Consider the following 13,132-nt stretch of genomic DNA (forward strand, 5'->3'; position numbering starts at 1 on the left):
ATTAGCTGGGCATGGTGGCAGGCGCTGGTAATCCCAGCTACTCGGGAGGCTGAGGCAGGAGAATCGCTTGAACCCGGGAAGGCGGGGGTTGCAATAAGCCAAGATCGCCCCACTGCACTGCACTCCAGCCTGGGCAATAAGAGTGAGACTCCGTTTCAAAAAAATTAAAAAAAAAATAATTAAAAATCTGTTGTTTAGTGTAGCCACTTAGCTGGATCTTTTGGATAACTTGCTGCAGCTTCTACATCAGCACTTGCTTCTTCACTTTGTACTTTTATGTATTGGAGATGGCTTTTTTCCTTAAACCTCTTGAACCAACCTCTGCTAGCTTCCAACATTTCTTCTGCAGCTTCCTTACCTCTCCCCACCTTCATAGAGTTGAAGAGAGTCAGGGCCTTCCTCTGAATTAGGCTTTGCCTGAAGGGAATGTTGTAGTTGATCATCTGTCCACTTAAACTTTCTGCACTATCAGCAATAAGGCTGTTTTGCTTCCTTATCATTCGTGTGTTCACTGGAGTAGCACTTTTAATTTCCATCAAGAGCTTTTCTTTGCATTCACAACTTGGCACTAACTGTTGGGTGCAAGAGGCCTAGCTTTCGGCCTCTTTGCTCTCCACGTGCCTTCCTCACTAAGCTTAGTCAATTCTAGCTTTTTTTTTTTTTTTTTTTTTTTTTGAGATGGAGTCTTGCTCCGTCGCCCAGGCTGGAGTGCGGTGGTGCCATCTCTGCTCACTGCAAGCTCCACCTCCCAGGTTCACGCCATTCTCCTGCCTCAGCCTCCCGAGTAGCTGGGACTACAGGCGCCCGCCACCACGCCTGGCTAATTTTTTGTATTTTTAGTAGAGACGGGGTTTCAGCGTGTTAGTCAGGATGATCTCAATCTCCTGACCTCGTGATCCACCCGCCTCGGCCTCCCAGAGTGCAGGGATTACAGGCGTGAGCCACCACGCCCAGCCAATTCTAGCTTTTGATTTAAAGTTAGATACGGTAGACTCTTCTTTTTACTTTATTACGCAGAGATAAGGTTATTCACTGGCCTAATTTCAATCTTGTTGTGTCTCAGGGAATAGGGAGGCCGGAGGAGAGGGGAAAAAGATGAGGGAATGGCTGATTGGTGCAGTCAAAACTCACAGCATTTATTGATTAAGTTCACTGTCTTATACGGGCATGGTTCATGGCGCCTCAAAACAGTTACAATAGTAACGTCAAAGATCACTGATCAGTGCTGGGGTGGTGGCTCAGGCCTGTAATCCAGCAATTTAGGAGGCCAAGGCAGAAGGACCAATTGAGGCCAGGAGTTCAAGACCAGCGTGGGCAATGTAGCAAGACCCTGCCTCTTAAAAAAAAAAAAATTAGCTGGGCATAGTGGCCTGTACATATAGTCCCAGCTACCTGGACATCTGAGGTGGGAGGATCACTTAAGCCCAGGAATTCAAGGCTGCAGTGAGCCATGTTCATGCCACTGCACTCCAGCTAGGCAACACAGCAAGACTCTGACTCAAACAAATAATAAATAAAGGCTAGGTGTGGTGCCTCACCCCTATAATCCCAGCACTTTGAGAGGCTGACGTGGGTGGATTGCTTGAGCCCAGGAGTTCAAGACTAGTCTGGCCAACAATAGCAAAACCCCATCTCTACAAAAAAATACAAAAGTTAGCCAGGCGTGGTGGCACAAACCTGTAGTCCCAGCTACTTGGGAAACTGAGGCAGGAGGATCACTTGAGTCCCGGAGGTCAAGGCTGCAGTAAGCTGTGATTGTGTCACTCCACTCCAGCCTGGGTGACAGAGCGAGACCCTGCCTCTCAAACAAACAAACAAACAAAAAAAGAATTACAAAAAAAAAAAAAAAAGCTGGCCGGGCGTGGTGGCTCACGTCTGTAATCCCAGCACTTTGGGTCAGGAGTTTGAGACCAGCCTGGTCAATGTGACGAAACCCCGTCTCTACTAAAAATACAAAAATTAGCTGGGCTTGGTGGTGGGCACCTGTAATCTCAGCTACTAGGGAGGCTGAGGCAGGAGAATCGTTTGAACCTGGGAGGTGGAGGTTGCAGTGAGCTGAGATCATGCCACTACAGCCTGGGCGACAGATCAAGACTCTGTCAAAAAAAAAAAAAAAAGCCACTGAAATAACATAGGAGCACTGTTTCCAGAGAGAGAGAGAGAGAGAGAGAGCATATGTATGAGTGAAGAGAATATGTGTGTACATGTGTGTGTATGTATGTGTGTGGTGGCAGGAACAAAAGAGCTACAGGAGGAAGAACACCAAAGTTGCCTGCTGGATATTGGTGTGTTTTGTTTTATCTGGTAGAGCATTAAAATGACAGAAATCATAATTTTAAATGTAGAGATCATTTTCCTGGCAAAAACAGAATGTCCCTTTAATCCCTTTATTTGGAGTCCCCTTGGGTCTTTGCTAAGGCAAAGATGATGCTTCATTTTTCTCTTCTTTGCTGCATACTTGAACTGTCTTGAGCAGCAGTGGTGTACTGGGTAGGTTGTAGTTCATACAACTTAATATTGTTATACAGAGTATTTAGTGAATTCCATAAATATGTATTGAATACGTCATATATGCCTACCAATGAACTATATGATAGAGCCCATATAGTGATATTCGATCTTTTTCTGCAGAACTTTGTAGTATAGGCCATGTACCCCTTATCTGAAATGCTTAGGACCAGAAGTGTTTTACATTCCAGATTTTTTTTTTTGAATATTTGCATTGTACTTAGCATCCCAAATCCAAAACTTTGAAATCCAACATGTTCCAGTGAGCATTTCCTTTAAGCATCATTGTTGGTGCGCAAAAAGTTTTGGATTTTGAAGTATTTTAGATTTCAGATTTTCAGATTTGGTACGCTCAGCTACTAGTTAGATGTCAGTGATTTGAGCTATCTTATGAGATCATTAAAGCAGATATGTGTTAGCTTCTCAGATATTCTGGGTTTATGTGGGAACACATTGCAGGTAGCCATTTGTGAATGGAACTTGTGCTTCTCCTTCCTCAGTTGTGCTGCATGGAAACAACCTGTTAGTGTTTGGAGGTACAGGCATCCCATTTGGAGAGAGCAACGGCAATGACGTCCATGTGTGTAATGTGAAGTATAAGAGATGGGCTTTGCTCAGCTGTCGGGGGAAGAAACCCAGTCGTATATATGGACAGGTACCAATCTGTGGCCAGTCATGGTGTATTTGTTCATATTTTTCTAGTCTGGGGACGGTGTTAGAATATTTGTAATTGTTACCATTTTATTTTAATGGAGAAGAGTTAGTTGTGGTTAGTACTTGATTTTTTACTTCTGATATGAAATTATAATTTATAAATCTGGTTACTTGCCATGTTCTGTTCTTTCCTTTCCTTTTTTTTTTTCACTTTCTGTTTCTAATTCAACTTAGGGTCAGGATATAGACCTGTATGAAAGTTCCTTTAAGTGTTAGAACCCCACCTCCACCTCCACCCTCACCCCCAGTGAGAGATTGGGCTCCACTATGGCCTGGGTCCTGGTCATTTTTAGAGTGATTCTTGAGTAGATGAGAAAGCACTTGGTGAAGAAACTTTTACATGGATCTGAGCTAAAACATACGTACATTTTGTAGAGATTAGTTTAGGTTCCAGCACTTCAAACCTTAGGTCTGAAAAGTTATATCCAGAAAGATAGGGAGCAACCCACCATACATCAGAGACTCTTTGAGAGTCTAAGCTTAAAACAACCAAGCTTTGACTTCTTTCTTGACTTGCCGGCATTAGTACTGATAAACAGCTTCTGAGCTTAACTTCAAAGGAGCACATACTAGACAGCTTTGTTGCTTCCACAGGAGGCATTTAAACTATAAGAAGTGGCCATAACAATAGCTGAAACTTTCATTGAAAAGAGTCCTTTCGAAAACGTCAGGTTCCTTGAACTGCTAAGTAGGGTTTCTACTTAGGAGATTGTGGTGGCTTATTTTCATATCTGCTGCTTCTTGAGAGCATTTTACTTCAGACTGCTCATAGGGAGAAGCAGCTTTCAACGGAAATGCTTATATGTGCCCATGGGCTAGAAATTATTTGGTCGGCTAGGACCCTTAAGAATCATCTTGGCAGGTAGGACTTCCTTTCCAGTTGAGTAAAGCTTTCCTTTCCAAAGGTGTTTTCCAGGTTCTTAAAATAATCTCTGGGTTCTCTAAAATCTTCTTTTAAGAGTCTGATACATTAAAAGATTAAAAAGTACAAGAGAATTTCATAAAACCTGATTTGGAGGTGTCTGATAAGTTTACATTCTTTAATCAAGTGTTAACAAGTTGGTCTTATTCACCTTTCATTGTTATCCAGGCTATGGCCATCATCAATGGCTCCCTTTATGTCTTTGGAGGGACAACCGGCTATATTTACAGCACAGACCTGCACAAGTTAGATCTCAATACCAGAGAGTGGACACAACTGAAACCAAACAACCTATCCTGTGATCTACCAGAAGAGAGGTGAGGTTCTAGGATTCAAGCATATTTATTCTTTTGTGCTAACATTTGACCTCTTTCAGAGTATTGGCAATATGAAGAAAACCCTTTGGCTCCAGTTAGAGTAACTGGCTGTTAGATGTTAGATCTCAGGTAAGTAGTAAAGAAAGGTCTATAGTAAAAAAAAGTTCTTCTGGTGAGAAAATAGTATTTCCTTCTAAACTACCGAATTTTTTCCATGTCATTTCCTCTTATATTTAGTCTTTCTGCATTAGGAAGATAGTAGTAACACTCTGAAGAAGAAACCAGTGGTAGCAACTATAACCAAATTTCATATTACAGGCAAAACAATTACGGTCCAGTTACTTTTTGATTTCCCTTTTTTTTGAGAAAGGGTCTCATTTTGTCACCTAGGTTGGAGCACAGTGACATAATCATGGCTCACTGCAACCTTGGCCTCCTGGGCTCAAGGCATTCTCCCATCTCAGCCCTCCGCCCAAGTAGCTGGGACTACAGGCATGTGCCACCACATCTGGCTAATTTTTTGTACAGATGAGGTCTCACCATGTTGCCCAGGCTGCTTCTCAAACTCCTAGGCTCAAGCAATCTGCCTGCCCTTGGCCTCCCAGAGTGTTGGGATTACAGGTGTGAGCCACCATGCCACGCCTGATTTCCCTTCTTAACTTGCATATTAGAATTCTTTGCCTCATTCTCTCACAGACATACCATCAGTACAGGGCACAGGGCCATCCCCACAGTGAATGTGAATGTTGATTGGATAGATGGAAGGAAGCTTGCATGGGTGGATGGGTGATGAATGATGGATGGATGGATGGATGGAAAGGTCATTCATTTTAAGTGCCGTGTTAAACATCACATGGTTTTCTCTAGTTGCCTTCTAGTAGCAGATCTGTATCTTTCACTTTTCTTTGCTAATAGCAGTTGCCTCTTCATAGAATTACACTCACTGTGGCTGGGTGCCGCCTGTAATCCCTGCACTTTGGGAGACTGAGGTGGGTGGATCATGAGGTCAGGAGCTCGAGACCAGCCTGGCCAACATGGTGAAACCCCGTCTCTACTAAAAATACAAAAATTAGCAGGGCATGGTGGTGGGCATCTGTAATCCCAGCTACTCAGGAGGCTGAGGCAGGAGAATTGCTTGAACCTGGGAGGCAGAGGTTGCAGTGAGCTGAGATCGCACCACTGCACTCTAGCCTAGGCGACAGAGCAAGACTCTGTCTTGAAAAAAAAAAGAACAGAAAAAAGAATTAAACTCACTGAAACACTTGAAGAGGTTTTTTCCCCTCCAGTTTGAAAGCAAAGACAGTAAAACATTTTTTATTAACTCTGTTTAGATGAATCCAGTGTCTCTTTGTTGCCTCTTTAAACAAAATAGCATATAGGTGCTAAGGAAGAATTTATCTTAATTGTAGCCTGTTAGTGGGCTGATCATTGTAAAACTAACATAAGAGGACTTGGGAGTTGGCCTCTTACTGGAATGATTTTGATGTAGTTTATTTTATCAGCAACAAAGACTTCAGGTAAAGAAGGAAATAGATTAAGTTTTCAAAGCATTTTCACATGGTTGCTTTCTTTGAGTCATTTTATGGACATATTAGAAATTATTTTAGCTTTTAGCTAGACTGCCTGGATGAAAGTTCTGAGGTGTTTTATATTATATCCACAGTTCTATGTAGCATAATTTTCTGCTAAATAAGTATCTTAATTTGCAAACTCATAGTCTAAGGTCTCTAAATGTAGGCAGATCACTTTTTAAAACTATGTAATATTTTCCCCTTTATACAAAATTATCACAAAAGGTTATAGAAAAATCTACAAAATACAAATTAGCAAAATGAAGAAAATAAAAATCCAAGTCTAAACTAAAAGATAACCAGGTTTAATGTTTTGGATTATATCCTAATAGCCATTTTTTTTTTTTTTTTTTTTTGAGACGGAGTCTCGCTCTGTCGCCCGGGCTAGAGTGCAGTGGCCCGATCTCAGCTCACTGCAAGCTCCACCTCCTGGGTTTACGCCATTCTCCTGCCTCAGCCTCCCGAGTAGCTGGGACTACAGGCACCAGCCACCTCGCCCGGCTAGCTTTTTGTATTTTTTAGTAGAGACGGGGTTTCACCGTGTTAGCCAGGATGGTCTCAAACTCCTGACCTCGTGATCCGCCCGTCTCGGCCTCCCAAAGTGCTGGGATTACAGGCTTGAGCCACCGCGCCCGGCCGCCATTTTCTATATATATTTATGTATCTATAAATTTTTAATGCAATTTATTTTAAAAAATGACACAAAAAAGTTCTCAATGCATTAACCACTATCTGGTACCTACTCTGTTATTGGTTGCATACTAATCCATTTTATGTATATTCTGTAAGTCATATAACCAATTCACTATTGTTAAACACTTAGGTTATTTCCAATAATTTATTATTATAAATAATGATGTAATAAAAAACCTTATAGCTAAATCTTAGGTAGATCATTTTTCACTTAATTATAAATGAATTTTATTGTAAATTTTCAGATACCGACATGAAATCGCACATGACGGGCAGAGGATTTACATCTTGGGAGGTGGTACATCCTGGACAGCATATTCCTTAAACAAGGTATATTTTTTAAAAAAGAAAAAAAGGGAGAGGGAGAAGGCTAGAAAGAGGCATGTGTCAACTAAGCAAGATAATTCTGTTACTTTAGATATTTTAATTTTTGAGCACATTCCTCATTAACGCCTATTTTGTGTTGGATGCACTTTATATTGTAAGGTTGAACCCTGTGCCCCAAAATGCTTTCAGTTGACAGGTGTTATTTATCACACACTGAAAATACTTTGTGAAAATTATCCCCTTATGCTGGATGAGGAAAGTGACTAAAAGGAAGGCATAGTAGCTTGAATGGAGCAACTAATTAGAATTGGAAGCAGCATTCTCAGAATGTCACATCCGCATCATCATCACTGCTGTGTATCTAAAAAGAACAGGCTTGTTTAGAGTTGCACGTCACGAACTTGAGAAAGCTGAGCTCTGAAGGGCTGTTATTCATCCATCCCTGTGGCATTTCTAAAATGTCATAGTCACACATCCCAGGGGAAACCTATATTAGGCTGTAGAGCTCCTGGACTGCTTGGAACCTTAATGGTCTTTTTCAACTTTTGTCAAAACTGAATTCCCACATTCCCTTACAAACACTTGCTTTTTTCTGTTATAAAAATGATACATGCCCCTTGTAGAAAATGTGGAAGTTGCAGAACAACATATAGAAGAAAATCAAGAATCACATGCACTGCAGCTTCTCATTCCAACCTTTTTCTTCATTTTTTTCTGTGAATTTAAAAAAGTGGGCTGGGCGTGGTGGCTCATGCCTGTAATCCCAGCACTTTGGGAGGCTGAGGTGGGCGGATCACCTGAGATCAGAAGTTTGAGACCAGCCTGGCCAACATGATGAAACCCCGTCTCTGCTAAAAGTACAAACATTAGCTGGGCATGGTGGCGGGCACCTGTAGTCCCAGCTACTCGGGAGGCTGAGGCGGGAGAGTCGCTGGAACCTACGAGGTGGAGGTTGCAGTGAGCCGAGATCGCGCCATTGCACTCCAGCCTGGGCGACAGAGACTCCATCTCAAACAAAATAAAAAATAAAAAATAAAATAAAAAGCAAAATCATATATGTGTTTAATTTTCAACTGCCCTATTTAATGTTTTCCCATATATTTGGAAAGATCAGAAAAAAGCAAAAGAAAAGAAGAAAGACTTTTCAACTAAGAATATATGTTTACACAGGCTGCTGCTGTTAAAAGTCCAGTTTTCTGTATGGAAAATCACTGTACCTTCTGCTCAGTTTTGCTGTGAACCTAAAACTGCTTTAAAAAACAAAGTCTGTTTTTAAAAGAATCCATTTTCAGGCTAGCTAAAATTACAGTTATTTATGTATGTGTATGTGTTCTTTTTTTTTCTCTAAGATCCATGCATACAACCTTGAAACGAATGCATGGGAGGAAATTGCAACAAAACCCCATGAAAAAATAGGTAAATTTAAAGTATTGATTAATTTATCTTTAACAAACATATATTATACTTTTACTCATTTTGGAAGGAAAAAGTAATTTTACTGAGTTATATGGCAAGTTAAATATCTGTTGGGCCGGGTGCAGTGGCTCACGCCTTTAATCTTGGCACTTTGGTAGGCCAAGGTGGGCAGATCGCTTGAGCCCAGGAGTTTGAGACCAGCCTGAGCAACATGGTGAGACCCTGTCTACAAAAGATACAAAAACATTTGCTGGTCATGGTGGTGTGCACCTATAGTTCCAGGTACTTGGGAGGCTGAGGTGGGAGAATCACCTGAGCTTGGGAAATAGAGGCTGTAGTGAGCCATGATTGAGCCACTACATTCCGGCCTGGGCATCAGAGTGAGACGCTATCTCAAAAAAAAAAAAAAGAAAAAAGAAAAATCTGTTGAACTGGTATTAGAAAATACTTGTATTCCTTAGTCCAATTATAATTATTCCTTAGGGCTGGGCGTGGTGGCTCACGCCTATAATCCCAGCACTTTGGGAGGCCGAGGTGGGCAGATCATGAGGTCAGGAATTCGAGACCAGCCTGGCCAACATGGTGAAACCTCATCTCTACTAAAAATGTAAAGATTAGCTGGACATGGTGGCATGTGCCTGTAATCCCAGCTACTTGGGAGGCAGAGGTAGGAGAATTGTTTGAACCCCAGAGGCAGAGATTGCAGTGAGCCAAGATCACGCCACTGCACTCCAGCCTGGGAGACAGAGTCTTGCTGTCAAACAAAACAAAACAAAACAAACAAAAAAAAAACCCCCCCACACACAGTAATTATCCTTAGTGATTGAGGAAAGAGACTTTTAATCCTCTTTATTGAATTATTTGGCAGAAGCTGAGAAATATGGGTGATATAAGAAATTGGAGCATAAATAAAGATCTGCCAGCTGGGTGTAGTGGCTCATGCCTATAATCCCAGCACTTTGGGAGGCTGAGCCCAGGAGTTTGAGACCAGCCTGGGCAACATGGTGAAACCCTGTCTTCACTAAAAATACAAAAAATTATCTGGGTGTGGTGGTGTGCACCTGTAGTTCCAGCTACTGAGGAGGCTGAAGTGGGAGGATCACTTGAGCCGAGGAGGTGGAGGCTGCAGTGAGCCAAGATAGCACTGCTGCATTCCAGCCTGGGCAACAGAGTGAGACCCTGTCTCTAAATTAAATAAATAATGAAGATCTACCTATCTCTGTGTGGGTAAAAGGGCTTGGGAAAGCCACTAGCAACTCCTGTCCTTTCCCTCTTTGTTTCTGGCACCTCAGCATTGTACGGTTATGATGAGACTCCTGATGGCTTTTGAAATATGGAGGGAGTGAAAGGACTAGTCAGTGTTTGCTTAACATGCAACAAAGGGATTGTTTTGAGTTACACATAGTATGTCTTTCACTGTGTTGTATCAGTGTGATTCCTAGTCTTTCTGTAAGTAATGGAACTTATGTGTTTGTGTGTTTGGCAGGCTTTCCTGCAGCCCGAAGGTGTCACAGCTGTGTTCAAATAAAAAATGGTAAGGATTCTAAATAACATTTTGCTTCCATTTCTGTAATTGTATCTTCTGAAAATGTCTTATTTCCTAAAGATAGCCCCCTCAAAAGAGGCTCATAACTTTGAGAAAAGTCTATTTCTGGTAGTTTAAACTTAAAGGGAAATTCGTAGTTACGCCTCTCTCAGCCATTTTCATCATGTAAACTAGTATGGTATTTGGGTTCCCTCAGTTATTAGAGAACTCAGAAAATGGTGATAAATAAGCTTTTATTTTAGCACTTGATCTTCCAGCATCCCACACCTCAACAGATGTCTGTGGTTACGGTGACTAATACTAATAATTTTGACTGTTTATACTGTAGAGACCTCAGCGAACATTGTATTAAAATTGTAATAACTCCTTCAGAGTGGTATTTCATAAAGTTGATTCTGTTCTCTCCCTGATGCCAAATGGAACTCTTAGCTCATTCTTTGGCTGTATTATAACAAAGGCATTGTATGGCTTCAGAAAGCAGCTGCAGGCCGGGCGCGGTGGCTCAAGCCTGTAATCCCAGCACTTTGGGAGGCCGAGACGGGCGGATCACAAGGTCAGGAGATCGAGACCATCCTAGCTAACACGGTGAAACCCCGTCTCTACTAAAATACAAAAAATTAGCCGGGCATGTTGGCGGGCGCCTGTAGTCCCAGCTACTCGGGAGGCTGAGGCAGGAGAATGGCGTGAACCTGGGAGGCGGAGCTTGCAGTGAGCTGAGATCCGGCCACTGCACTCCAGCCTGGGCGACAGAGCGAGACTCCGTCTCAAAAAAAAAAAAAAAAAATAAGAAAGCAGCTGCAGCTACTTTAACTAAATGTGATAAGTGACTCCTCTCTGGATAACCTTCCTGTCTTTTAATTTACAACTTATTTCATCATTTGATATAGCTCTTAAATTTTTTCTGGGAGGAAAGTACCTATAAATGAGTTAGATAGCCTGTATGCTTTTAGCAACTTAGTTCAGATATATCTAGGATTATTCTGCCATCTCTAGTTCAGAGGGATTTTTTATTGTGCTCCTGCTTTCTGGATAAAATTTATAGATAATGACATTGCTCACATTTCTCTCTCTTAGAATGGAACTGTACTTTAGGTTTTCCTTGAATCCTAGCCAAAAAAGTTTCCAGTGCATTTTATAGCTTAAGTATTAGCTTAAACTTGGTCTAGACCTGAATTAAGAAGTTTATTCATTTAATTCTTTGAGGCCAAGCACCACACAAATAGAATTCAACCTTAGTTCTAGGCATTTCATTTGAAGGTTCACATAGCCTTTGTTACAAGTTGTCTAATTAGTTATAACTAACTGATTTTACCAGAAAACCCACACCTCTCATTTTAGGAAAATTATTCCTAATAACTGTACAGATCAAACAGAGCTTCAGTTTGTCCTCTTTTAGCTGAAGAAAGCTTGGAAGAGCCTCTCTTGTGTTCCTAAACTGAACACTGCAGTGAACGTTCCTCCTCAGAGACTTTAGACTCTATGAACAGATAAATGTATATTCTTTCCAGGACATTATTTAAAGAAGAGTTTGCAAACTGGTGGCCTACATACGTGTTTTGTTTGGCTCATATGTGTATTAAAAATTGTTTTGAGGCCGGGGTGGTGGCTCATGCCTATAATCTTAGCACTTTGGGAGGCTGAAGCGGGAGGGTCACTTGAGCCCAGGAGTTCAAGACCAGGCTGGGTAACATAGTGAGACTTTCTCTCTTAAAAAAAAAAAAAAAAAAAATTAGTAGCCAAAACTTAAAAATCAAAATGTTTCATTTTTAAAAACATATCCAGATTTCCAAGCTTGCCTTGAAAAAAAATGGGCAATCTGGCAATTGCCAACCTTAAGTCTCTTATGGTAACGAACAGCTGGGGCTGCATAGCTGTCACCTCTTTTAGAGCATGAGCATTCCTGTCTGTTTTCCTGAGCCTTCTGTTTATCTTCCCTAGACCCCTTGCTCATTCACTTTCTGTGCCTGGAATCTGTAGGTATGTGTTTGAGTTTGGAAACTTTGACATGAAGGCTCCCTAGAGGCTTGCATCCTTAGTCCCAGTGAATACCCTGACGTAGCGTCTCAGTTCTATTGAGGGACAAGACAACAGCATGAGAGGCTGCACAGCAGAAGTCGTCTGTGTCATGGGGCAATCCACTTCACTGGCCACATGTCAGCTGGCTGTGTGACCTACTCTAAAATACTCCATAGTTTTGGCTCTTTTCCTTTGTGTGATCTTGGCTTTCTCTTTTCTTCATAGATGTATTTATTTGTGGGGGCTATAATGGAGAGGTGATCCTGGGAGATATCTGGAAGTTGAATCTGCAGACTTTCCAATGGGTGAAGCTCCCAGCTACCATGCCAGAGCCAGTTTATTTTCACTGTGCAGCAGTTACACCAGTAAGTTTTTATTTTCATATCTTCCTTATGTAGTTACAGATGATAAAGAAATCTTTTTAGAGATATTAGCAAGAAAAAAACCCAGATATGGGCAAACCTTAGATTATTAATAATGTATTTTTAAAACTTCCTCCCAAAGCTAGGCCATCCTCTGAGAAAAGAGGAGAAAAATCATCACACCCAAATTTGAGAGAATAACATAGATGTAAGAGAAATGCTACCTGTGGCATTCCGGCCCTGACCATGATGTCAAAGGTGTTTCCTGGAAGGGTGGAATCATTTTAACCCCTTGATACCATATTATTGAAGGTCCTGCTCATTTCTTGAAGCGATGGCCTTTATTTTCATCTTTGTATTACCAACATTTGGCATTTTGGATACTTAATATAGTTTTAGTTTAATGTTAGTTAATAGTGAAATTGTTTGTTGTTGAAGTAAAAAAAATTCATATTTATAGGCCGGGCGCAGTGGGCTCACGCCTGTAATCCCAGCACTTTGGGAGGCCAAGGCGGGTGGATCCTGAGGTCAGGAGATCGAAACCATCCTGGCGAACACAGTGAAACCCCGTCTCTACTAAAAATACAAAAAAAAAAATTAGCCAGATGTGGTGGTGGGTGCCTGTATTCCCAGCTACTCAGGAGGCTGAGGCAAGAGAATGGCGTGAACCTGGGAGGCAGAGCTTGCAATAAGCCGAAATTGTGCCACTGCACTCCAGCCTGGGCGACAGAGCGAGACTC

At 41.6% G+C, this 13,132-nt stretch overlaps 1 protein-coding gene across 2 annotated transcripts in view; it reads left to right on the forward strand.

Annotated features, from left to right (window-relative positions):
* The window catches only part of KLHDC10 (kelch domain containing 10), a 58,350-nt gene that overhangs the window by 39,813 nt on the left and 5,405 nt on the right, over nucleotides 1–13,132 (forward strand). For both annotated transcript variants that reach the window (XM_011939596.1, XM_011939597.1), the window contains 6 exons: nucleotides 3,009–3,163; nucleotides 4,313–4,461; nucleotides 6,971–7,055; nucleotides 8,402–8,468; nucleotides 9,955–10,002; nucleotides 12,256–12,395. In XM_011939596.1, the coding sequence (XP_011794986.1) occupies nucleotides 3,009–3,163; nucleotides 4,313–4,461; nucleotides 6,971–7,055; nucleotides 8,402–8,468; nucleotides 9,955–10,002; nucleotides 12,256–12,395 (644 nt within the window). The remainder of the gene's footprint in view (nucleotides 1–3,008; nucleotides 3,164–4,312; nucleotides 4,462–6,970; nucleotides 7,056–8,401; nucleotides 8,469–9,954; nucleotides 10,003–12,255; nucleotides 12,396–13,132) is intronic.

This window comes from Colobus angolensis, unplaced genomic scaffold (genome assembly GCF_000951035.1).
Source record: "Colobus angolensis palliatus isolate OR3802 unplaced genomic scaffold, Cang.pa_1.0 Scaffold182, whole genome shotgun sequence".
NCBI lineage: Eukaryota > Metazoa > Chordata > Mammalia > Primates > Cercopithecidae > Colobus > Colobus angolensis.